The sequence below is a fragment of the Triturus cristatus genome, chromosome 7 (genome assembly GCF_964204655.1).
Source record: "Triturus cristatus chromosome 7, aTriCri1.1, whole genome shotgun sequence".
In the NCBI taxonomy this organism is placed as follows: domain Eukaryota; kingdom Metazoa; phylum Chordata; class Amphibia; order Caudata; family Salamandridae; genus Triturus; species Triturus cristatus.
In genome coordinates, this window is record NC_140590.1 from 629,515,109 (window position 1) to 629,540,208 (window position 25,100).

Sequence of the window (25,100 nt, forward strand, 5' to 3'; positions counted from 1 at the left end):
GGAGAAAAAGCAGTGTGAATCTCAGAAAAGTGTAGGTGCCTATAGGGAACCTCATCATAATGTTAGTAACAGGAAAGAGGACTGTAACAAATATTATCTCGTTACGCAGACCTACAGATCCAAATTCCTCTACTCGTCTAGTTCTAGTTGTAGTCACAATAGTGGAAGTTGTCTAGATCTATTACTAATAGATGTAGTTCTGCTGAGGGTATAAACAAAATAGGACACCTAATGCCAAAAGTGCATTCAGTACTATGTATCATATAGAGTCTGTATGGCAGAATGGCTGTGTATAGAACAGTTTCCTCGCTACTGATCAATGGCAGAGTGAGGGTATAGACAAAATAGGTCACCTGATGTCGAAAGTACATGCAGTACTGTGTATCATATAGAGTCTATATGGCAGAGTGGCTGTGTGTGGGACAGTCTCCTCGTTGCTGATCAATAGCAGAGTGAGGCAAGTCTAGATGTCTCGTAGAGTCATCCACACATACTCAAATAATCACCTTTCGGCAAACCAAGGGTCAACACTCAAATGGACGTCCATGGAATATTATCGTTGAGTCCATGTGTGTCCGTCCTCATTTTAAAAATCCATTTCTGCTCTTTCACAAATAGAAACTTGGAAATGTCGCTCACATGTGAGGGAATGAGCGGTCGTTCAAGCACAATCCATCTCATGTCGTCTGCTGTATGATGTTTTGCAAGGAAGTGGTCCGTCAGACATGTAGACTGTTTTCTGCATCGGATAGTGCTCTTGTGCTCGCTGATACGGAGCTTAATCTTCCTTGTTGTGTGACCAATGTAATGTAGAGAACAAGGACACGTGATCATATAGATCACGTTCTCTGAATTACAGTTCGTATGACTGGTCAGAATCCAAGGACGTGCCGTACCTACATCAACAGAAGTGGTTTTGGAGGTTTGAGGGCAGACACTACAAGACCCACATGGGTAATGTCCCCTCACAGGTGGTAACGACCATAAGGTTTTATCGACCCGTGTGTGTTCGATACGTGGTCGTGTGTGAACTAGACTGTTGCGTAGACTGGGACCTTTCTTGAAAGCGAACAAAGGGGGCGGAATGTTCTCCGCGGCCACATTCAAAATGTGCCAATGCTTCCGTACTAGCTTCTGCAATTTGTTTGAGAGGGTACAGAAGGTTGTCACAAAAGTGAGCCTCTCATTTGGTGTCCTTATTATACTATTGTCCAGGAGGGCATCACGATGGTTATTAGATGCTCTTTTCCACGCCTGTCGTACAAGTCTCCTGGGGTACTGGCGTGATTGCAAGTGATTAGCCAATACCTCCGCATGTTTGTGAAAGAGGTCTGTAGTGGAACAGTTCCGTCTAACACGCAGGAACTGTCCCACCGGGAGGTTCTCTTTTAGGGCCCTCGGATGGTGACTATCAAAAGACAACAGCGAGTTCCTGGACATAGGTTTTTTAAACAGCTCACAATGTAGCGAATTGCCAATAGGGAATATTGATATATCAAGAAAGGACAAACGTTGTTTGCTGAACTCCATCGTGAAATTAAGGAATGTGTTTTGCTCATTAAGCCAGACAAGGAAGGCCTGAATCTCAGGGCTGGAGCCTCGCCACACCACCAAAATATCATCTATGTACCTCTTCCACAATACCAGATGTTCAAAAAAAGGGTTGTTGTGGTTCAATACATGTTGTTGTTCAAAGAGGTGTACATAGAGATTGGCGAGGCTCGGCGCAAAAACACTCCCCATCGATGTACCAGAAATTTGCAAAAAAATCTGGTCCTCGAAACGAAAAAAGTTCTCGGTCATCGCTATTCTAGCACACTGCATGATGAAAGAGACAGGTGTTATGCTGTCAAGATCCCGGCCTTCCAGAAGCCCTCTGATGGACTCAAGGGTCTCCATTTGCGGGATGCATGTGTAGAGCGACTCTACATCGAAACTTGCCAGAATGTCAGTTTCGGGATGGAAATCAATGTCTGGAAGCAATCTCAAAACGTCCGACGTATCTTTTAGATAAGTAGGCATTTCTAACACCATGGGCCGTAGAAAAACATCTACGAACTTGGAGAGAGGCTCGAGGAGTGACCCTATCCCCGATATGATGGGGCGTCCCGGAGGGGGTGTTTTATTCTTGTGTATTTTGGGGAGGCAGTAAAAGTAGGGCATTACTGGATTGTCTGTCACTAGAAATCGTGCCTCTTGCGGCGTAATCCATCCCTCTGCCTCCCCTTCCTCAACCAGGTGTTTGATTTCAGTTTTAAGCCTCGGTGTGGGGTCCGACGCTAGACTGCGATAGAATTTGTCATTATTGAGTTGTCGCAGACATTCCCTCTGGTAGGTGACCATGTCCTGTAGGACAATGGCACCTCCCTTGTCCGCAGGTTTAATAATAACGGACGTGTCTGAGCTGAGGTTTTGGAGAGCCTCTCTGTCTTTCTTAGGGAAATTACAAAAGCTGGTGGGCCGTGAGTCACATAATGCCATCATGTCGAATGTGACAGCTTTCTCAAAAGTGGAGACTTGGGAAGGGACTTGATGAGCCATCGGTGTAAAGCTACTTTTGGGTCGTAGCCCTGTGTTCGTAGTCAGCATATCATCAACAGAGGATGAAACATCATCTGACGATCTATCCTTGAAAAAGAAATGCAAACGAATTTTCCTGAAAAAATTCTCAAGTTCGCATCTCAAAGTGAATGGGTCTCCTTGATAGGTAGGCACAAAGCCTAGACCTCGGTTGAGGACACTAAGCTCACTTTCCGTTAGGGTGCGTGAACTGAGATTCACTACAAGATCATTTCTCAACTGCTGGTTGTGCTGTTGGTTTGCTGGAGGCCGCCTCTGCTCCGGGTGTTCGGAAACGTGGAGTCCGGTTGCCAATGGACAGATGTCGTGCCTCTCCGCTTGCCCCTCGTTCGGCCTGGGCCTTGATCTAAAAAAGGCTGGTTAGGGTAAAATTGGGATTGAGGTGGAAAGGGTGGTACTTGCGATGGAAAAGGAGGTTGGTACCCCCAGGGTCCTGGTGGCCACCATTGACCTTGATTCGGATAGTAACCCTGCAACCCGCGTCCCCTGTTGTATCTACGGGGTCTGCCTCTACCCCGTCCTCGGGAAAAATCATTAGGGGATGACTCTGAGTCAGTGGATCCCTGCTCTGATCCAGAGGAAGAGTAGTTTGATCCATACCGTCTGCCTTTGTTGTTGAAAACTGGGGCTACGTAGTTCTCACTCGTGTATGGATATATCTTCTCCCAGGAGAAGCGGGCCAAGTCCTTTTTAAACTTGTCGATCTTATTAATCAGGATGTTGTCCCTATACTCTTTGTTAGTTTTGTTGGCCTCGTCAAGATTCTTCTTAAACAGTGCAGCTGTGATGGTTGTTTTGATCTGTCCCTCCAAGGTCTGAATTTCGATAAGGATAGCGTCTGCCTGACGCTTAGCCGTGCTGATGATCAAAATCAGCCAGTCGCGGGTACAGCGCCAGGCTATGAGCGACCAATCGCGTAAAAATTGCTTATCGGTGAGGAACAGTCTCGGTGCATTGGTGACTATTAGGCCAGTTGGGGCGCATTTGCCTCGTAGATATTCTGTCATTATAAGCCCGTGGACAGCTGTACGTGACTGTGTTCGCTTGAGATTGAGTAGTGTTCCCCAATCATCTTTGGTATGTCCTGTTAGTTCCGGAAGTGACTCTAGAATACTGGGATTGTCAGCTAAAATGGAACTTAAGGTCAATCCCAATTTTACCCTAACCAGCCTTTTTTAGATCAAGGCCCAGGCCGAACGAGGGGCAAGCGGAGAGGCACGACATCTGTCCATTGGCAACCGGACTCCACGTTTCCGAACACCCGGAGCAGAGGCGGCCTCCAGCAAACCAACAGCACAACCAGCAGTTGAGAAATGATCTTGTAGTGAATCTCAGTTCACGCACCCTAACGGAAAGTGAGCTTAGTGTCCTCAACCGAGGTCTAGGCTTTGTGCCTACCTATCAAGGAGACCCATTCACTTTGAGATGCGAACTTGAGAATTTTTTCAGGAAAATTCGTTTGCATTTCTTTTTCAAGGATAGATCGTCAGATGATGTTTCATCCTCTGTTGATGATATGCTGACTACGAACACAGGGCTACGACCCAAAAGTAGCTTTACACCGATGGCTCATCAAGTCCCTTCCCAAGTCTCCACTTTTGAGAAAGCTGTCACATTCGACATGATGGCATTATGTGACTCACGGCCCACCAGCTTTTGTAATTTCCCTAAGAAAGACAGAGAGGCTCTCCAAAACCTCAGCTCAGACACGTCCGTTATTATTAAACCTGCGGACAAGGGAGGTGCCATTGTCCTACAGGACATGGTCACCTACCAGAGGGAATGTCTGCGACAACTCAATAATGACAAATTCTATCGCAGTCTAGCGTCGGACCCCACACCGAGGCTTAAAACTGAAATCAAACACCTGGTTGAGGAAGGGGAGGCAGAGGGATGGATTACGCCGCAAGAGGCACGATTTCTAGTGACAGACAATCCAGTAATGCCCTACTTTTACTGCCTCCCCAAAATACACAAGAATAAAACACCCCCTCCGGGACGCCCCATCATATCGGGGATAGGGTCACTCCTCGAGCCTCTCTCCAAGTTCGTAGATGTTTTTCTACGGCCCATGGTGTTAGAAATGCCTACTTATCTAAAAGATACGTCGGACGTTTTGAGATTGCTTCCAGACATTGATTTCCATCCCGAAACTGACATTCTGGCAAGTTTCGATGTAGAGTCGCTCTACACATGCATCCCGCAAATGGAGACCCTTGAGTCCATCAGAGGGCTTCTGGAAGGCCGGGATCTTGACAGCATAACACCTGTCTCTTTCATCATGCAGTGTGCTAGAATAGCGATGACCGAGAACTTTTTTCGTTTCGAGGACCAGATTTTTTTGCAAATTTCTGGTACATCGATGGGGAGTGTTTTTGCGCCGAGCCTCGCCAATCTCTATGTACACCTCTTTGAACAACAACATGTATTGAACCACAACAACCCTTTTTTTGAACATCTGGTATTGTGGAAGAGGTACATAGATGATATTTTGGTGGTGTGGCGAGGCTCCAGCCCTGAGATTCAGGCCTTCCTTGTCTGGCTTAATGAGCAAAACACATTCCTTAATTTCACGATGGAGTTCAGCAAACAACGTTTGTCCTTTCTTGATATATCAATATTCCCTATTGGCAATTCGCTACATTGTGAGCTGTTTAAAAAACCTATGTCCAGGAACTCGCTGTTGTCTTTTGATAGTCACCATCCGAGGGCCCTAAAAGAGAACCTCCCGGTGGGACAGTTCCTGCGTGTTAGACGGAACTGTTCCACTACAGACCTCTTTCACAAACATGCGGAGGTATTGGCTAATCACTTGCAATCACGCCAGTACCCCAGGAGACTTGTACGACAGGCGTGGAAAAGAGCATCTAATAACCATCGTGATGCCCTCCTGGACAATAGTATAATAAGGACACCAAATGAGAGGCTCACTTTTGTGACAACCTTCTGTACCCTCTCAAACAAATTGCAGAAGCTAGTACGGAAGCATTGGCACATTTTGAATGTGGCCGCGGAGAACATTCCGCCCCCTTTGTTCGCTTTCAAGAAAGGTCCCAGTCTACGCAACAGTCTAGTTCACACACGACCACGTATCGAACACACACGGGTCGATAAAACCTTATGGTCGTTACCACCTGTGAGGGGACATTACCCATGTGGGTCTTGTAGTGTCTGCCCTCAAACCTCCAAAACCACTTCTGTTGATGTAGGTACGGCACGTCTTTGGATTCTGACCAGTCATACGAACTGTAATTCAGAGAACGTGATCTATATGATCACGTGTCCTTGTTCTCTACATTACATTGGTCACACAACAAGGAAGATTAAGCTCCGTATCAGCGAGCACAAGAGCACTATCCGATGCAGAAAACAGTCTACATGTCTGACGGACCACTTCCTTGCAAAACATCATACAGCAGACGACATGAGATGGATTGTGCTTGAACGACCGCTCATTCCCTCACATGTGAGCGACATTTCCAAGTTTCTATTTGTGAAAGAGCAGAAATGGATTTTTAAAATGAGGACGGACACACATGGACTCAACGATAATATTCCATGGACGTCCATTTGAGTGTTGACCCTTGGTTTGCCGAAAGGTGATTATTTGAGTATGTGTGGATGACTCTACGAGACATCTAGACTTGCCTCACTCTGCTATTGATCAGCAACGAGGAGACTGTCCCACACACAGCCACTCTGCCATATAGACTCTATATGATACACAGTACTGCATGTACTTTCGACATCAGGTGACCTATTTTGTCTATACCCTCACTCTGCCATTGATCAGTAGCGAGGAAACTGTTCTATACACAGCCATTCTGCCATACAGACTCTATATGATACATAGTACTGCATGCACTTTTGGCATTAGGTGTCCTATTTTGTTTATACCCTCAGCAGAACTACATCTATTAGTAATAGATCTAGACAACTTCCACTATTGTGACTACAACTAGAACTAGACGAGTAGAGGAATTTGGATCTGTAGGTCTGCGTAACGAGATAATATTTGTTACAGTCCTCTTTCCTGTTACTAACATTATGATGAGGTTCCCTATAGGCACCTACACTTTTCTGAGATTCACACTGCTTTTTCTCCTAGTTATACATTAGTGTCAGTACTAACCTAATAATACACTTGGACAGTAACCATCGTTATATCACTAGGGTTAGGAGTCCTTATGTCGACACAGTGTTGTAAATTAAAAATATGAGTTTTGGCCCTAGAATATGAATGTCGCGAGCAGCTTGCTGCTGGGTATGGCACGCATCCAGCTTACCTGAATGCACTAGGACTTGTTGAACAGTGGTGACACTTTACATGCTTTGCCTATCCTGGTACCAGAGCGCATGTGCCAGGAGTAGTGGCACTTGGGTTCGTATAAATGTGTTTACACGTTCTTAATAACGATCGAGATTACCACTGTCAAGCTTTGCACACAGTCATGTTCTGTGTGATTGTTCCGTTGCGGAACGCGTTATTTTTCGATTTTGTGCAATATTTTCATGTACGTTGTAGTGGCCTTTGGAGAGAATTTACTTTCTAAGTTTTTCGATCATGTTAGACTCTGGGCATGCGCAGCGTTTGGTGATATTTTGGTAGAGGCATGCGCGGTTAGAACAGAGTTCGGTGTCCTAGAGACACACAGCATTTCTTACACGACGCATGCCCGGTATTGACTACACTGACGGACGGGAGTGGCGATGCTGTGTTCGCACATGCGCTGTGTGGTGATGACTCATCTCCTGCCGAGTCGATTCACAACACCTGCGATGTGGTGCGAACTTAAATTGATCACAGCCACTATTTAAGGGGCCACCTTCCTTGAGATCGGTACCTCCCAGACTGCTCGAGGTCCAGTTTGAGGTCTCGACGGATAGGTAAGGTTGTGATTAAATGCGTGCTTTGACCTAGCGCTCTTTAAGGTAATGCGAGCAATAATTATCAGCCTAGGTTAACTTTGGACCTCCATGACTGGTTTTTGATTGAACATTGACCTCTGCATTACATGTTGCTCCCCTACAACTTTGACTTGTACAGTTTGAGCATTAGAGAGAGGTGTAATACTGTGGATATGTCTACACTGCGTCTAAATTATGTGTCTGGAGATGTTACCACAATGCAGACTCTAAGCTGAATTGAGTGCATGGCACAGTTCTGTCAGGCATTGGGTGTGTTGGCCTGTGGGTCAGGAGTTGATTGGTTTGTGTTATTCTTTATGTAGGGACCACGGAGTGTTGGTGTATGTTTTTACAACCCGCTCTCTTGTGTCCCTATTTTAACAGAGCGGTGCCTCCTATACCGAGCAATCTGCCGGGTGAGGTGAGGCTTTCCTCCCACAGAACGCTGGGTGAGTTATAATTTTGCATGTTTTCAGAGAATGTACTCTCTTTTATGGACCGATTGGTGGCCATACTATAAAATGAGTAGTGTTCAAGATCAGCACTACTAAACACGAGTCGCTGATGCTGTTATGTTTTGTGTTAATCCCATCACAAATTATGTGTGATACCTACCACCCTTTCTTTTTAGGAAAGAAGAAGAGGTGACTACACCAAATCTAAGCGCAATTATGCTAGTCTGGTAGGGTGGCTTCGGCCACACCATATTTCTTTCAATAAGTTTCTTAATTTGATTCACATCACTGTTTACCAAATTTATCCTGCAGTAGCTTCTTTTAAATCAACTAACTGGTCCTGAAGAAAGCCGGGTGAAATAACCAGATCGGCTGAAACATGTCGACCTAGACAGACCAAGCCAGGGAATAGTCATACATAAATTTTTTGACTAATTTGGTTTTTAGACATGACACCTGGTCAATTCATATTAAACAGATTTTTTTGACCACGTAGTCATTTTTAGTACACTATCACATTATCGCACTGCACTTTTTTGTATTCTTTGAACTATTTGGTTGCACACCAGTGGCATGAGATTTCTTCTGTCAGGGATCACTGTGACGGGCACCCAGTAGAGCCGGGTGGCTCACGAGTGTAGGGGCCCTGCCTTTGATCTCCAAGGGTCATACATGACGAAGCTCCGCCATTAAGGGTGGCCTGATAGACCCTTTAATCTCCCTGCCTGGTGATGCAATAATGTTTTAGTTTTGATGTAAGGGATTGCACATACAGCATCATGCGGTGTTGTGTTTATGCTTTGACTTAGGACCTTCGCGTAGTGTTTGTAGTAATGGTATGGACTATCCTTAAAGTCAAGCTATACAGTAGGCTTTTGATCCAGCATCTCATACTGCACTGGCTTTAGACTCCTTGCAATAGGACACCTTGATCCCTATTCCACTCCATGTGATAAAAGACATGGAATAGTGACTGGCTAGCTCACACTCAAATAGAATAATTGGACTGAAATCCATCCTTCCTATCACTGGGGTCCAGGAAACCCCCCTGGATTCCTGGGAAACATGTTGGTTTCAGTATTAGTCTCCACATTCACACAGGGACTTTGATCAGTGGTGGAAATAGAAAGATCTTCCATCTGAACTGAAGGAAGCTCTTGATGGTTCAACGGGCTTTGATAGCCCATGCAGCTCAGGGAAAGGCAGTCTTGAGACTACAGAATGACATACTGACATAGCTCGTTAAATTTGTTACTAAGCAGAAAATATCATCTCCACTTTCTGGCAGTATCTTACATATTGTAGGGATGGAGAAAGTTTGAGTAGCTTCCCTAAGCCGCATTTTCTTGTCATCTCAGTCATTTCCTCTTAGAGAGGATGTCTTACTTGTGAAGTGTGGGCACTCAAGAGGGATGTAACTGTTATTGTTGCTTTAGGACCCACACAGCTTCCAAGGAATAATTATATCTCTTCTGCTGCTGGTATTATATCCAGATAGTTGTAGTCCTGTTACCCTCAAATATCAAAACAGCAACAACCCACCGTTAACCAACACCTTCACAGAGAAAAGTCAAAAGTACTTAAAGAAAAATGAAGGTGAAAAGTGAGTGGGCCCCTCACGTACGCACCACCAGGGAGGCTGCCAGCCGGTTCTCGCTAGTATGCCCACGTTTTCTCATCATCGGATGCCCACTCACGGAAAACAAGAGTTAGAGTCCAGTGAAGAGAAAAAGGAAACAGACTAACGAAGGAAACTGTTTCCTGTTCCCAATAGAGAAAAGAGAAGAAACCCGTGTATTGCAAGGAACAGATGTTCAAAGCAATATTTAAAATTGAGTTACAGACTCACGTTATAATCACCCTCTTTATTCAAACCGGTGAGCCTACTCAAACTAAAAGCACTCAATGTTGCTAACCTTTATGAAGAAGGCCAACATGTTTCATTGCCACTTAACTTTGTTCTGGCAAATTCATCAGGGCAAGGGTTTCGATCACCTCACTGGATGTATGCTTTTGTGTTGCGGGCGGGCTGTTTAAAATAAAAAAACAAAGACAGAAACAGAATAACCGATTTCTGTTCCATTGACAATTGACACACACCAACCAACTGTGTTTGTAGTCACAGATTTATACACAAAAGTTAATGTTGATTTCAAAACAATGGGATATTTACCATGTAGAGGCGGAGGGCATTCATACCTGCCTCCACTATGCCGCTCGGGGTTGTATTGAATACTCTTACCCCCGAATTTTATGGCAGCTCTATTGCTAGCTCATTAAACACCTGTGGAAAAGAAGGGGTCAATCAGGCAACACATCAAACAGTATTGCACTGTGTATATTGTCAATGTACGCCGCAAATAATTCATTACAAATTCCTTGCCCCTGAACTCAGAGCACTCAACACTCGTTTGAAAAGTACCAGGGTATTTCTAATTTCAAATCGTAGCCCGGGTAGCAATGCCTCATAGCAGTCAGACATGTCCAACCATAGCACCCACGCATCTACAAGGTCAACATATGCTCATTAAAACCCAGGTATTCCTAATTTCAAATTGTGCCGCGGGTGGCTATGCCTGTCAGCCAACCGCCATGTCCAAACATAGCCCCCGCGCTTGTGCAAGATAGATATATGCACATAACGTCAATACAAGCAATTGCACGCTGACACACTTCTCACCGCAACCGCTATCTGGACGGGCTGTATCTCATCCCCGCTTCACTCTTCCGGTGTAAAGCGGACGCTAATATTGAACAACCAGAGACACGCCCCTCTATTGCCAGCCCACACCTCATGGAACAAGGTACGCGCCACATTAAAAACTATAGTCATTCCCTGGCGGCCATCTTGGAGTGTCTACGGGGATATCGTGTATACCTAGTCTAGAGCACCCAGATAAGTAAGAAGAAATATTGACGGATGTGGACCGCGGGAGCTTCAAGTATAGCAAATGCAAGCTCACGACATTTTCAATATTTTGAATCCCAAGCGCTTTTCAAGGCAGCCAACCACTAGTGTATATGGAGCCTGATCTACAGAGACCCATTAATGCAATCCAGTGGTGACAACAGCGTCTAATATCCGCAGTGACTCAGGTTCAATAGGAGTAATGTGCTAGCTCTCCACAAACACTATTCAACTCCTAAATCATCATAATAAAGTTGCAGCCACTAAGTTGCCCACCACAGCGGCCATGGGTCTCTGTAGATCAGGATCCATATACACTAGTGGTTGGCTGCCTTGAAAAGCGCTTGGGATTAAAAATATTGAAAATGTCGTGAGCTTGCATTTGCTATACTTGAAGCTCCCGCGGTCCACATCCGTCAATATTTCTCCTTACTTATCTGGGTGCTCTAGACTAGGTATACACGATATCCCCGTAGACACTCCAAGATGGCCGCCAGGGAATGACTATAGTTTTTAATGTGGCTCGTACCTTGTTCCATGAGTTGTGGGCTGGCAATAGAGGGGCGTGTCTCTGGTTGTTCAATATTAGCGTCCGCTTTACACCGGAAGAGTGAAGCGGGGATGAGATACAGCCCGTCCAGATAGCGGTTGCGTTAGAAGTGTGTCAGCGTGCGAATGCTTGTATTGACGATATGTGCATATATCTATCTTGCACAAGCGTGGGGGCTATGTTTGGACATGGCGTTTGGCTGACAGGCATAGCCACCTGCGGCACAATTTGAAATTAGGAATACCTGGGTTTTAATGAGCATATGTTGACCTTGTAGATGCGTGGGTGCTATGGTTGGACATGTCTGACTGCTATGAGGCATTGCTACCCGGGCTACGATTTGAAATTAGAAATACCCTGGTACTTTTCAAACGAGTGTTGAGTGCTCTGAGTTCAGGGGCAAGGAATTTGTAATGAATTATTTGCGGCGTACATTGACAATATACACAGTGCAATACTGTTTGATGTGTTGCCTGATTGACGCCTTCTTTTCCACAGGTGTTTAATGAGCTAGCAATAGAGCTGCCATAAAATTCGGGGGTAAGAGTATTCAATACAACCCCGAGCGGCATAGTGGAGGCAGGTATGAATGCCCTCCGCCTCTACATGGTAAATATCCCATTGTTTTGAAATCAACATTAACTTTTGTGTATAAATCTGTGACTACAAACACAGTTGGTTGGTGTGTGTCAATTGACAATGGAACAGAAATCGGTTATTCTGTTTCTGTCTTTGTTTTTTTATTTTAAACAGCCCGCCCGCAACACAAAAGCATACATCCAGTGAGGTGATCGAAACCCTTGCCCTGATGAATTTGCCAGAACAAAGTTAAGTGGCAATGAAACATGTTGGCCTTCTTCATAAAGGTTAGCAACATTGAGTGCTTTTAGTTTAAGTAGGCTCACCGGTTTGAATAAAGAGGGTGATTATAACGTGAGTCTGTAACTCAATTTTAAATATTGCTTTGAACATCTGTTCCTTGCAATACACGGGTTTCTTCTCTTTTCTCTATTGGGAACAGGAAACAGTTTCCTTCGTTAGTCTGTTTCCTCTTTCTCTTCACTGGACTCTAACTCTTGTTTTCCGTGAGTGGGCATCCGATGATGAGAAAACGTGGGCATACTAGCGAGAACCGGCTGGCAGCCTCCCTGGTGGTGCGTACGTGAGGGGCCCACTCACTTTTCACCTTCATTTTTCTTTAAGTACTTTTGACTTTTCTCTGTGAAGGTGTTGGTTAACGGTGGGTTGTTGCTGTTTTGATATTTGAGGGTAACAGGACTACAACTATCTGGATATAATACCAGCAGCAGAAGAGATATAATTATTCCTTTGAAGCTGTGTGGGTCCTAAAGCAACAATAACAGTTATATCCCTCTTGAGTGCCCAGCCTTGTTTGGTTTATTGATCATTGAGTGGAGGGCGGCTTGGCACCTATCCTCTGTAGCTCCTGATAGTAATGAGTTACTTGTGAAGTGTGTCAGGTTCAGTCACCCTTTGATCAACCTGTTTGCATCCAGGAGGGACTTGTTTTTCTCTACCTACTGCCTCAGAAGACGGGATGTGAAGGATTGGACAACATACTCTGTCTCTTTCCTTTGGCCAAGAGGGCTTATTAATTGCATTTTCCCTTAATCACTCAGAATCTGACCTAGATGAGGCGGATAAGTCATGGGTGGTAGGGGATCTCCCATACTGACAAAGAATATACTGCTTCTCTCTTTTGTGGTTTAGAAAATTTAGGAATGAATTTTCCCCTCTTCCCTGTCCCCTTTCATTTAGCCAGGCTTCTCCATTCAGACACTGCATAAACTATGTCTCTTGGTATGCAAACTGAGCAGCGAGAGCTGGTTGAAATTGTTTTTAATTAAGATTACCTCCACAGTGCAGAGGTTTAAGAGACTAACTCCCCAGTAAAACATCCAGATGATACTTAGCTTCTGTGAAGTCATGGTGTCTTTCGTAGGGTCTCCAGAATTGTTAATGTAACCTCGTAATTATCTTAAAATTTCTGCAGGAGAGGCTTTTCGTGGGTTAGAAGTTTGCATCTTGAGAGCTGAACTATGGTTATTCGAGCCTATGTGAACCATTGAGAGCATAGTGGTTGTACAGGCTTAGTCATCTTGCCTTATTAGGAACTATCTCTTGTTCGGTCCTCTAACTGCTTCTAATGGTGACTGAGAGAGATGATTCTGTGAACCAGAGCCCTACTGAACAATATCTTCCCTTTCTGCAAGAAGCAATGTTTCTTCAGCTCCATATGTACCCAAGGTGCGGTCAGATTTCTACTTCAGTCAGGAGGAGCTTCTTGTGATACTGTGCACTACAGTAGGGTCAAAAAGAGATGAATGTATTGCACCAGTTTGATGCTGATATGAGAGTAGGCTTCAAACTGAGCAAGGCATCACATTTCAAGCATCCTGAGGATTTGTCTATAGTTTCGAGGAAACATCATAAGTGTGTACATCCTTATAGGACAAACTGAACACATAGATCAGATATTCTATAATGAGGGTAGTGACAGAGCTTTGGGTTGCAAGGGATAAGGGTGTAGTTAGAAAATTAAAACTGCACCCAGTTTGAAGTATACCTCTAAAGGCATGGCGACATTGAAGCAAAGAAATCTCACGTTCTTAAGAAGACTTACATTCACCTTTCCATTCATTCTTGCAGCTGTCTACCCATTAAATGCTTTCACAGTTCCATGCAATCACCTATCTATTCATTCACACATCCACTTGTCATTCAACTTTCTACCGTCTATTCATCCTTGCTTCCATCCTTCCTTTAACTGTTACATACATTATTTCACAGATTCACCCATTCATGTTTTGACTGATACTTTCACACATCTATCCACCTAATACCAGCCCATACTTTCACTCCTCCATCCTCCCTTTCATCTAGACATCCACCTTTCTAGCTTTCACCATTCCATCTTTCCCTCATCTATTCAACCATCCATTCTTTCACCCATCCATCATCATTTTATCTATTGATCTGTTCACTCATCAGTCCTTTTGCCCTTCCATCTACCCATCCATGCATCCACAAACGCTCCAATTGTCATCCATACATTTTTCATACTGCTACCCATCTACCCATCCATTCCCCATCCAGTCAATAATCCAATGACTCTTCCACCCACTCTTCTATAACCTGTCCTTTCTATGAACGCTTCCGTCTTTCCATTCAACCTTCCATCATCCATCCATGCATACATACATACATCTATCCAATCATCCATCCAGCCATTATTTCTTCCATCCATCAATCCCCATTACAGGGGCCTTAGGAGCCTATCATTCCTTACCATTGGTTTGCTTCATTGGCAACCTCATTTGCTTGTTTTTTTATTGGTCAGTTTACTTCCTTGTGTCCTTCCACTGAGCACTTTTTCAGGAGATACTTTTTTAGTTTTGTTTAAGCACTCTGCAAGAGTTTTTTACGCTGTCTCCCTCGTGTACTCTTCCCACTTTTGTGTTCCTTCCCAAGTCAACTGACCCTCCATTTTCTCTCTGCTTGCCCATAGCCCCTCCGCCCCAACCTCCATTACCAGTCTGCTTTCTCCCAGGCCCTCCTGACCACCCTCTGTAGTCAATTTATGTGCTCCGAGCCCCTCTCGACCAACCTGTGACCTTACGCCAGAGCTGCCGACTTGGAGCTGGGGAACCCGGTTCGAGCCTCTGCGTCGGCTTAGTATCCTGTGATTCTGGACACATCACATAATCTCCTCGTGCCTACCATAAAATGAATGTGTCCTTGTGTAATATAACTGGGGCTCTTGTAAAGCACTCCAATACCTTTGGGTCGGGTTCGCGCTATATAAATCTGCCCAAAAAAAAAACCTGTGTTGCCCATCTGCTTTCCCTCAAAAACCTTCCGCCCATCCTCCATTGTGCGTATGCTCTCACACCGTCGTCTTTGCCTCCCGCTCTCCTCGTTGCCTCTCATCCTTCCTCCCTCTGTGTTGCCTCCCATGCCCCCTCTCTCCTGTTGCCTCTTGCCCTCCTCTCGCACTGCCTAAACCCCTCCCTTCCCTCCGTTTTGCCTCCCTCAGGGGACCCTGTTATAGTGCACACTACCTCAGGGGGGCCAATAAAAAAAAAACGCTTTCACACAGCAAATGCTGGCCACCTCATGGCGCTTTTAAGGTTTCGCCTGCACAGGGCTCGTGCTGTGCTTGAGAAATCTATTGTTTTTAATTTAAACTTAAAAGGAACTTACATCCTGCCTCTTCTCTCTCTTGGCTTCTCATTGGTTCCTGTGCTTGCCACTTACTTTTCTTCCATTTCTCTTGGCTGTAGCATATTTTCCTGCATTTACCAATGCTTGTTCCTCATCTACTTCTCTTATCAGTATCCCGCCGCCGAAATACTGTTAACATTCGCTTTGGTGAAACTATATTTTCATAAAATGTTGCCTTTTACTATTGCAGCATATTTATATAACAATGTATCACCCGTAGAGATTAAGTGATTTGCATATTGCTCAGCGCTGCTAGGTTCCCCAGTTTTCAACCAGCAGCACTGGCAACTGCGCCACATCCTCACAAATCCCATGTTATCTGTCAGGTAGCTCTTTCCTTCTCCCGGACTATGATTGATGAAAACAGCTCTTTATTAATTATTAATTATTTTAATGTTACTTCAAAATGTTTGTCCTTTATCCATTTCAGCTCACAATGAAAATGGTGAAAATCACATTGAAAAGCCTACAGAAGAAAAGAAAGGTAAAGTGATTCATTAGTTTCATAGAGGATCCTACTAAATGGGATACATACAGCGCACCCTTTATAAAAAAAAAAAAACTGGAATGTAGCCCTAATCAAAGAAACAAGTCTCAAGAGTGAGGCCTTAGTGGAAACAGTTAGCGGGCAGCTCTTAAGTGTGACCCTCAAGTGTCGAGTGGCATCTGCTTTCCATGGTAGACCATGAGTGATTTGCTGGTACTTACATTTTAGCAAGTCTGTGGGTAAATTCTAAAGGCCTCCGAATATGGCCCACAAAATGGAATTTGATTAAAATTATAGTCAAATAAATCTCCTTATAGGGATAGTGCAGAATTTGAAAGTGTTTATTGACGAAACAGATGTTAGTAGTCTGTGAATCACAGAGTCAACTGACACTGCTTCTCCTCAAATTAAGTCAAGTACACATGTTAGCCTTTTTCTTTGTATAAATTCCCAGACCATAAAGCGCTATCGGGTGGATCGAAGTTTGCAGCTGGGCCTGTACATCAAACCAATACATTCAATAAATGTAAAGCAGATTATGCTCCGCAAGAAAGATAAAGAATAATTAAGTTTCAAATCATGAAGGTTTGTTAGTTATCAGAAGGCACAAGCAGACAGTATTAATAAATCTGAATGCATCAAATATTATGAAGTTCAAATCAAGTCAAAGTCTTATAAATGAGAGGATGAGCCAGTATAGGGTCACCTCTAAGGAAAGGACAAACGAAATTCAGTTCTCTCACTCTAAGAGAGTACTCTAAGGGCCATATGTAGAAAGCAAAATTGCGATCGAAATTTTGCTAAGTGGTATGTAGGTATGCAAATCTTCGTGCAAAATAAGGAATCGCTAAATTTGCGATTCCTTATTTTGCAATTGCATTTAAGGAATCGCAAATTTTGCGATTCCTTAAATGCAATGTAAGAAGCACCAAAAAAGTGCAATTTGGCCTTAAGGAATTGCAAATTACCACCAACTACAGGTTGGTGGTAATTTGCGATTTCCTTCAAAAATGCATATTTTTGTATTTTTCAAAGTGGCATGTGGTGCACACACATGTCCTTAGGGCATGTATGTGTGCCACATGTGCACCCATGCTTATTTCAGGGGTGCACCAGGGTGTCCTTTTGACACCCTGGCACACTTCAAATTGCATTTCAATTTGCGATTCTCTAATTGAGAATCGCTAATTGAGAATGTCTTCCCATTCATTCCTATGGGCCTCTAGGCCCATAGGAATGAATGGGGAGGTATTCCTTAATTGCGAATTGCAATTTGCAATTCGCAATTAAGGAATATGTAGGATTCGCAAAATTATTTGCTAATCCTACCTACATTCCGTTTTGCAATTCTCTAATTGCGATTCCCTAAAAATTGCAATTAGAGAATCGCAAAACACGTTCTACCTACATATGGCCCTAAATCTTCTAATCTGCCCTACGCCGCATCGAGAAACAACTGCCCTATGATCTAATATGCTCTAACTTAAATCACACAAGTCTAACAGTTTACACACCTACATGCAATTCTCATGAGAAGGTTGTTAGGCTCTCAGGACTCCTAACAATAGCCCTGAGTATCCTTCAGACTTACACTATCTGCAACAAGATGAGATACAGGGACCAGCCTGTACTCTGAAGGTGTCTTTGTGAATACCCTACTCTTTAAAACACTCCATGATTAACACAAAGAATAGAAAACATAGCTTCACAAAGAAAAAAAAGGTAAAAGAACATTGCATTTCATAATTAGAACTCCAGCTTCACCTAGAAATAAAATGGTCATGTGTTACAAAGCAAGATGGCAAACAGCGGTAGCCATTTTAAAATACAGGCCTACATTAGCTATAGTCAGTCTAAATGTGAATTGACAGAAATGTCTCTACAAATGACATTAGCAGGTCTATGCATTAACATTGTGTTCATGTAAAACATTTAATATACAAAACACGTCAGTGTCAGAAACATGCACTTCCTGTGGTCAATATTAGACTGAGCAAGAAAATATGGGGGAAGCTAGTTACAGTTTCACTAATGCGAGTAAGTATAGCTGAGTGGTGGAATAGCCAAAAAAGTTGCCAGTCACCAATTGCAAGAGTGACATTTTAACTCAACGTACACAAATTTCAGTTAGTAGCTACATAGCTCATTTCTCACACAGAATGCAAGCAGGTGCACAGTAGACATCTTGAGAAGAGGACAATGACCTATGCTAGTACCAAAAATGTAAACAGTTTTTGGATGAGCAAGGTACTTCATTGTTTTCACACCTCAGCCACAGCTCAAAGTGCTGCAATGCCAGAAACATGCACTTCCGATGGGCCATGTAAGCCTGAGCAAAAAAACATCGGTGAAGCAAGTTACAGTTACACTAATACGGTTAAGAGTAGCTGAGTGGTGTAATAGCCAAAAAAGGTGTCAAACAGAATGAATTGATGAAAAATCAATATGCTTGTGTTAGCTTTAGAGTACTCTGGAAAGAGTGAGAAGACATATGGCATAAATATCCACTTGGAGATGCCGTGAATTTTAGTGGTGAATGAAAAACTTCCTAGTTATGGTTATGGAAAGTTTCAGTCCTGTTAAGGACACGGAGGCGAGGATTATGCTTTACCTCCTTTGCTTTTTATCAACAGCAGTCATTTCACAACATCCAAAAACTACCATTCCCATGAACCTCTGGGATTGAAACAAAAGTTCAGCAACCAATAGGCAATAGGAGTCCATGCAGCGACCGATCAGAAACCAAGAGTCTCTAATATAGTCCTTCACTTGTGTCCCCACATCCTTTTTCGTCGCGCGAGTCATGCCAATACTCTGGGATGATACAGCTTGTTTCCCCGACTACGTCCCTAGGAAAAAGAGAGCAGTTAACCAGAGGCCTCAGCCAAAATAAAGCTTGCATGATAAGGAACAAATCATGAAGCAACCATCAAATCACACTGGCAGTCATGTAAAATACATCTGGGTGCGCATAACTCTATACTTACTAGTCACCGGGAGGGTCAACCGTATCATAATCCACTGGGCGGTATAATCCTCGCCTCCGTGTCCTTAATAGAATTGAAACTTTTTGTTACAATAGCTAGGAAATGTTTCATTCTATGCCAGGACCGAGCATAATCCTGGACTGCGTCCTCCTTAACTTGTGATGGATCTTCGTCACCTTCCAATATGGAAGACTCAATGTGGCTTTGGTCGAATCTGTCATAAAACCCAGAAAAGTTCTCTTCTGAGAGGGAACCAACAGAGACTTCTTCTCGTTTATGACAAAACCAAGGCTCTGTAGAAGGGTGACTGCCATCTGTAGCTGGATCGACAGCTGCCATGGACACTAAGTCAAAAGGAGCATGTTGTCTAAATAGACGATAAAGCACACCCCCCTGTGCCCGTAGGTACTCCGTGCCCGGTTGGAGGACTCTCGTGAAGCACCAGGGGGCGAAGGAGAGACTGAAGGGCAGAGTGGAAAACCCGTACGTTTGCTGGTGCCAGATGAGATGGAGAAACCACCTGCTGGGTGGAAATATTGGAATTGACAAGTATGCATGTTTTAAGTCCAGACAGGCCATTCAGTCTAACGGACTCAGGACATCTGGAAGGAGGTGGGTGCCCTCTATTTTGAAATGACGGTAAACCTGCCACTCAACGAATTTGCGTAGATTGATGACTGGGCGCTGTCCCTGGCGGCTTTGTCGACCAGAAAAAGGTTGCTGATGAAACTGTGGGGATAAGAAACTGAGGGACAAATAGCTCCCCTATCCAGGAGAGAGGTGACCTCTGCATCTACCACCGTGGCATCTTGTGTGGAGAACAGAATGGGTCTTGGATGGGAGTCCTGCTGAGGGGAACCATAGAACTCGATCTGAAAACCATGACTTGTTTGCCAAACCCAAGCCTCTGTTGTGATGGAGCTCCAGATGTGGGAAAATTCATCAGATGGCCCTCTACCCTTAGAAGGGAAGAAGGGAGAACCCCTTCACTGGAAATGGAAGCAGCATTGAATCCCTTGATGCTTCTGTCATGGAAACAATGTTCTCTGGTTGGGTAGATATTGGCAAAGCGGGATTTATCCTGATAGAAGCCTCGCCTGGAACCTTGCCCTCGAGGATGAGTGGCCCCTGCTTCTACCAGCCCCATGGAAACCCCAGGGGTGGAACACTCTTTTAACGGACGATTGGGCCTCGTCCAAACACATAAGTGTGTTGAAAAACTTGCCCAATTCTTTATTAAAGAGTTCCCCCTGAGCTATCGCTCCTGCCCCCGAGACTGCTAGGTCCCCAAGCTTCGGGTCCACCTTTATTAAGAAGGAGCGTTGATGCTCAATGGACAATGCACAATTTGCGTTACCTAGAAAATGTATAGTGCGCTGCGCCCATCCAGAGATCACCTCTGTTGAAATTAGGGAGCCTGAACACTGGGCATCCTCAGCCATGTCTAATATCTTTGTCAATGGGCCAATGGCATCCAATACCTTTTTTGACATGCCCTCCTGGACGTATCTATACCCTTTTTTGGATCTTTCATAAACTTGGTCATCTAGGGCTAATTCGGGTATTACAGCCACCTTCCCGTACAGGGTAGGGTGCGGGCATTCCGCCCAAAGAAGGCTATGGGCCTCTTTTTCTTGCGGCTTGTGAACAAGACCCACCGCATAATTCCCTACCTTCTCAGACGGAGCCCACTCTGCGGACCAAGGGTGGATAATATCATCGGGGTCCAACATTTTGGACCCCGCGTCCGGTCTTGAGGGTTCAGTGGGGGTTGGGGGAGAGGAGGGCCAAGGCCTAGAAGGACAGGCATCATCATCATCTGTGTCATTGTGGGAGGCGTCATCTGGGTCAGGGGACACTGGTTGTGGAGGATTAGAGACCAAACCAGTCGGATCCCAGGATAGGAGGGAGAGGAGTACTTGGTCCTGAAAGGCATGCTTAATACGTTCAAAGGCGTCATCATGATCAACCCTTTCTTCCTGGCGATGTTTCACCGAAACTACTCAAGATTAGGCACAGGCAGAGAACTCTGCTCCGCCTGCGGAGTGTGCGGAAATTTGCCTACTGCACGTTCCATGGATAATGCGGAGTAGGCAAATCTCCGCACACTCCGCAGCTGAGCGGAGTTGGCCAGCCCCCGCCTCCAGCCTCCTATTAAAATTAATTAGACATTAATGAAAACTAGAACAAAAAACACTTACTTGTCCTGCGGCATCCCCGGACTGCCCTCCTCCTCTTCCTCGCCGTCTGAGTGATCCTTGTGAAAACTGCACATGCGCATTTCATGCGCAGTTTTCACAAGGATTACGCAGAGACAGAGAGGAAGAGGAGGAGGGCAGATCGGGGACGCCGCAGGAGAGGTAAGTGTTTTTTGTTTTAGTTTTTATTTAATGTCTAATTAATTGTTAATAGGGGGGGGGGGTGGAGGCGGTGGCGGAGCGGAGTTCCACGGAGTTTGTTCCCAACTCCGTGGACCTCCGTGTGGTCCAGCTACGCCCAGGGTTACTCAAGATCCCAGTGGCTGGGTTGGTTCCAAGAGGCCTGTGGGTTCTGAGGAAACCATACTGGGTTTGTTAACCATTGCATATTTGCATGCAATTTACTGGGGGAGGCAGAGCTCCAAGGGCCCCATAGCTTCTGCCAACGCCCTATAGATCAAAGGCGTCCACAGCCTCATAAAAATCGTCATCCCATGGAAGGAATCCTAGAGGGTCCCCCTCCCTCTGGATGTCCTCTGTGACCTCCATTGTAATGGGCCCAGTAGGGAAAGAAAACGAAGGCCAAAAGCAATATAGTAGGCGCTACACCAATGCAAAATAGGTAATATGCACAGGCACTGCCTGCAAGAGTAGGGGCTGGAGTGTGCTGTTTGTATCCGAGGTTAAGCGCTAATCATTGAAGGTCATCAGGAATGTGCAGGCAGAGCGCTGTGAATTCGGAGCTGGGTTGACAGCCAAATCATGTAGATGAGCAGAGCATCATTGCGATGGGTCCAAGCCCGGGGACCCACCCACCCCGGACCCACCCACCCCTCTCCCGGTGCCAGTTTACCAAGGAGAATCTCGGGCCTGAGAGTTTGTCCCCAACCCAGTGTGTGCGGCGTGAATAAACAATGCTGACCCTTTCAGGTGTCACAGCAGTGTATACTGTTCGCCTGTGCAGTATAACTAAACAATGCTGACCCTTTTTTGGGTGTCATCTCAAAACATATACCCTCTGCGAAGCCTTTAGCAAAACAGACTGCCAGGGCGTCACAAGTATAGCGCACAATACAGACCCTGACTAGCAGGGCATCAGAATCAACATATAAGGGCAGAATTAAGGGCTACAGACCCTGACCGGGGTATCTCTCTCAAGGCAATTTGGCTCCCGAGGCTAGCGACGTGCGACTCCAATCCCGCTATGTAGGGAAGTGAAAGTTGCGTGTCACAGCCCAAAACGCGGTCAGCGCCACCTAATGGACGGGGGACCGGACCGCACCCTGGACTGAGCCACACCAAGCCGCTGGTTGCGAAGCAGCACAAGAGCGTTCCCGCAGCCCGATTGTCACAATAATATAAGCAATATTAATCAAATTAGCACACATAATACAGGAATAATGACAATATCACATTTAACAAAGAGAAAAGGGAGGTATGAATTTATCTCGGCTGCGAGCAGCGAATTAAGAGGATGTGGGGACATAAGCGAAGGACTATATTAGAGGCAGTTGGTTCCTGAATTGTTGCTGCATGGACTCTATTGCCTTTTGGTTGCTTAACTTTTGTTTCATTCCCAGATGTTCATGGGAATGGTAGTTTTTGTATGTTATGAAAGCGAAGGAAATAAAGCGTAATCCTTGCCTCCGATCCTGACACAGAATTTGTTTCACTTTGGTCTTAGTCTTTCAGATAAAATAGTTCCTGCGTAATTCGGAACAGAGCACATTAGGGTTTAGATGCCCTCACAATGGCCTCACTGGCCTTGCAGTAGGCAGTGCCACCTATAGGCAGCATCTATATACAACACCATAGAATTGATAAAGGTTGAACCTCTGTCACCTAAGCTAATGTGACATCGAATATTTGTTTCTCAAAGTGTTATTACATTTTTAAGCTCCCTTGTTTGCCAGCTTGAGTCAAGTGCAGGCCGTCGCTAAATGGAAAATACTCAATGTATGCTGTGAAACTAGAAAGTGTCTTTTCGTCATATCTGTCCCACCTCACATAAATCAGTTGCTGATGAGGTATCCAGGAAATGTAAACCCCTAGCACAAGGAAACACCAGACCCCTTCCTTGTTTGCCCTAGACCACCATGCACACACTCACCCTTTCTAAGTAACAGCAGTACCATTCTTTTGTAGTACCCGATGAAACAAGCAATGATGTGGAATACGTTGAAGTGATGCAAGACACACCTGACTCCCACAAAGGTAAGCGAAAGCCTTTTACACTGGTACAAAGGCGGTTTCTTCATTTCAAATGTATGCATAGTTATATAACTCAAGCCTAGCTGGGAAGCCAAAACAGTTGGCTAAAAAATCTGCCTTTAGAAAAGTGGATCCAAATTGCCTAGGAGACTTTGACTAAATTCGAAGGGTGAAGCGGGGTTTGCCATAACTTGAAGAGAATTAGGGACGGTCTGGCTGCTGTAGCTCAGTCTGTAGTCAAGAAGGGTACGAGGACGAGAAGATCGGGAAGAGAAAGATTTGATGGTGGTATTCCGTAAAACTCCTTTTTGGAGTTCTCTCTCCGATAGTATGTGGTGAGGTAGCAGAGAGAGTATCCCGAACACACTTTCCTTTCCAGCTCATGTACTTGAGAGCGGTATCACTGGCAGGAAACCACTTTTGGGTGGTTTCCCAGTGAAGGGCCAGGACGTGAGCTTGAAGATAACTGCTGCCTGCGCTAGAAAGAAAACATTACAGACGATGTTTCAGAACAAACAAATGACACTACTGGGCCGTGTTAGAGGGTGCATAGGAAAACCCATGCCTTCTGCTCGAATCATTGACAAAGCCAATTTGTCTGGTTCTTTTAGACGTTGAAGGTAGCTGTATGGATGGGCGATTGCATGGATGTAGCATGTAGCTGGCGAGGGCAGTGTATGGGGCAATGGCAGAATATGAATAGGAGTAGTGTGGGGTCGGTAGTGCGTGTGAGCAGTGTGAGAGGGAAGGAGAAATGTGTTGTAGAGAAGCAGTGTCAAAGTCAGATGAGGGTCCACATTTCAAGCCAGTGTATGCTCTTGAGGTAGTGAGCAAGCTGTGTGAAGCTACCATGCGCTTTTTAGAACCCATTAAGTATCTGAACATGCAGAGTTGTGCATAGAGCTATGTGTTAGTGAATGAATGAGAGAGATTTACCTCCCCTTCGGACAAGCCTAAAGGGCAGAATTGAGAGGAGTGAGGCAGAGGCAGAAGCAGAGTGCAGCACTCTGGAAGGAAGATATTGGATGAACCTCTTCACCAAGTAGCCAGGGCTAGGGAGATACATGGCCCTGTGGACCAAAGCTAAGGCTTTGAATAAGATCTGTTTCTTGACGGGCAGCCAATGTAGAGCTTTCAGTGCCGATGAAGACGAGGAATGCATAGGTAGATGCAGAAGAAGCTTCACAGCAGCATTTTGAACTATCTGCAGATGATTCACCAAAGCTTCAGCTGCTCGATAAAGAGTGTTCGCGGAATCCAAACAGGAGGTGATCAAAGCATGGATCACCACTCTTCTCACCTTGGGAGGCAGGAGGGGGAGGAATATCTTGAGAGTCCAGAGCAATGTAAAGCATTGACCCACCACAGCAGAGATCTGCGGCCTCATGGAAAGAGTAGTGCTACATTTCACCTTAAGTTTTTAACCACCAGAGATGGAGGAGGTGGGGCTGGCACCACATAGGGCCATAGATATTCTTACCAGTTAGAATCATGAGAATAATTTACACCTGTTCTGCATTGCATTGAAGCTGGCTACTCTGCATCTTTGACTAAGGAGCTTGAATTACCCA

The 25,100-nt window shown here is 44.9% G+C and overlaps 1 protein-coding gene across 1 annotated transcript in view; it reads left to right on the plus strand.

Annotated features, from left to right (window-relative positions):
- The window catches only part of PECAM1 (platelet and endothelial cell adhesion molecule 1), a 435,744-nt gene that overhangs the window by 213,027 nt on the left and 197,617 nt on the right, over positions 1-25,100 (plus strand). The window contains exons 12-13 of the mRNA XM_085617241.1: positions 16,077-16,130; positions 23,464-23,532. Of these exons, the coding sequence (XP_085473367.1) occupies positions 16,077-16,130; positions 23,464-23,532 (123 nt within the window). The remainder of the gene's footprint in view (positions 1-16,076; positions 16,131-23,463; positions 23,533-25,100) is intronic.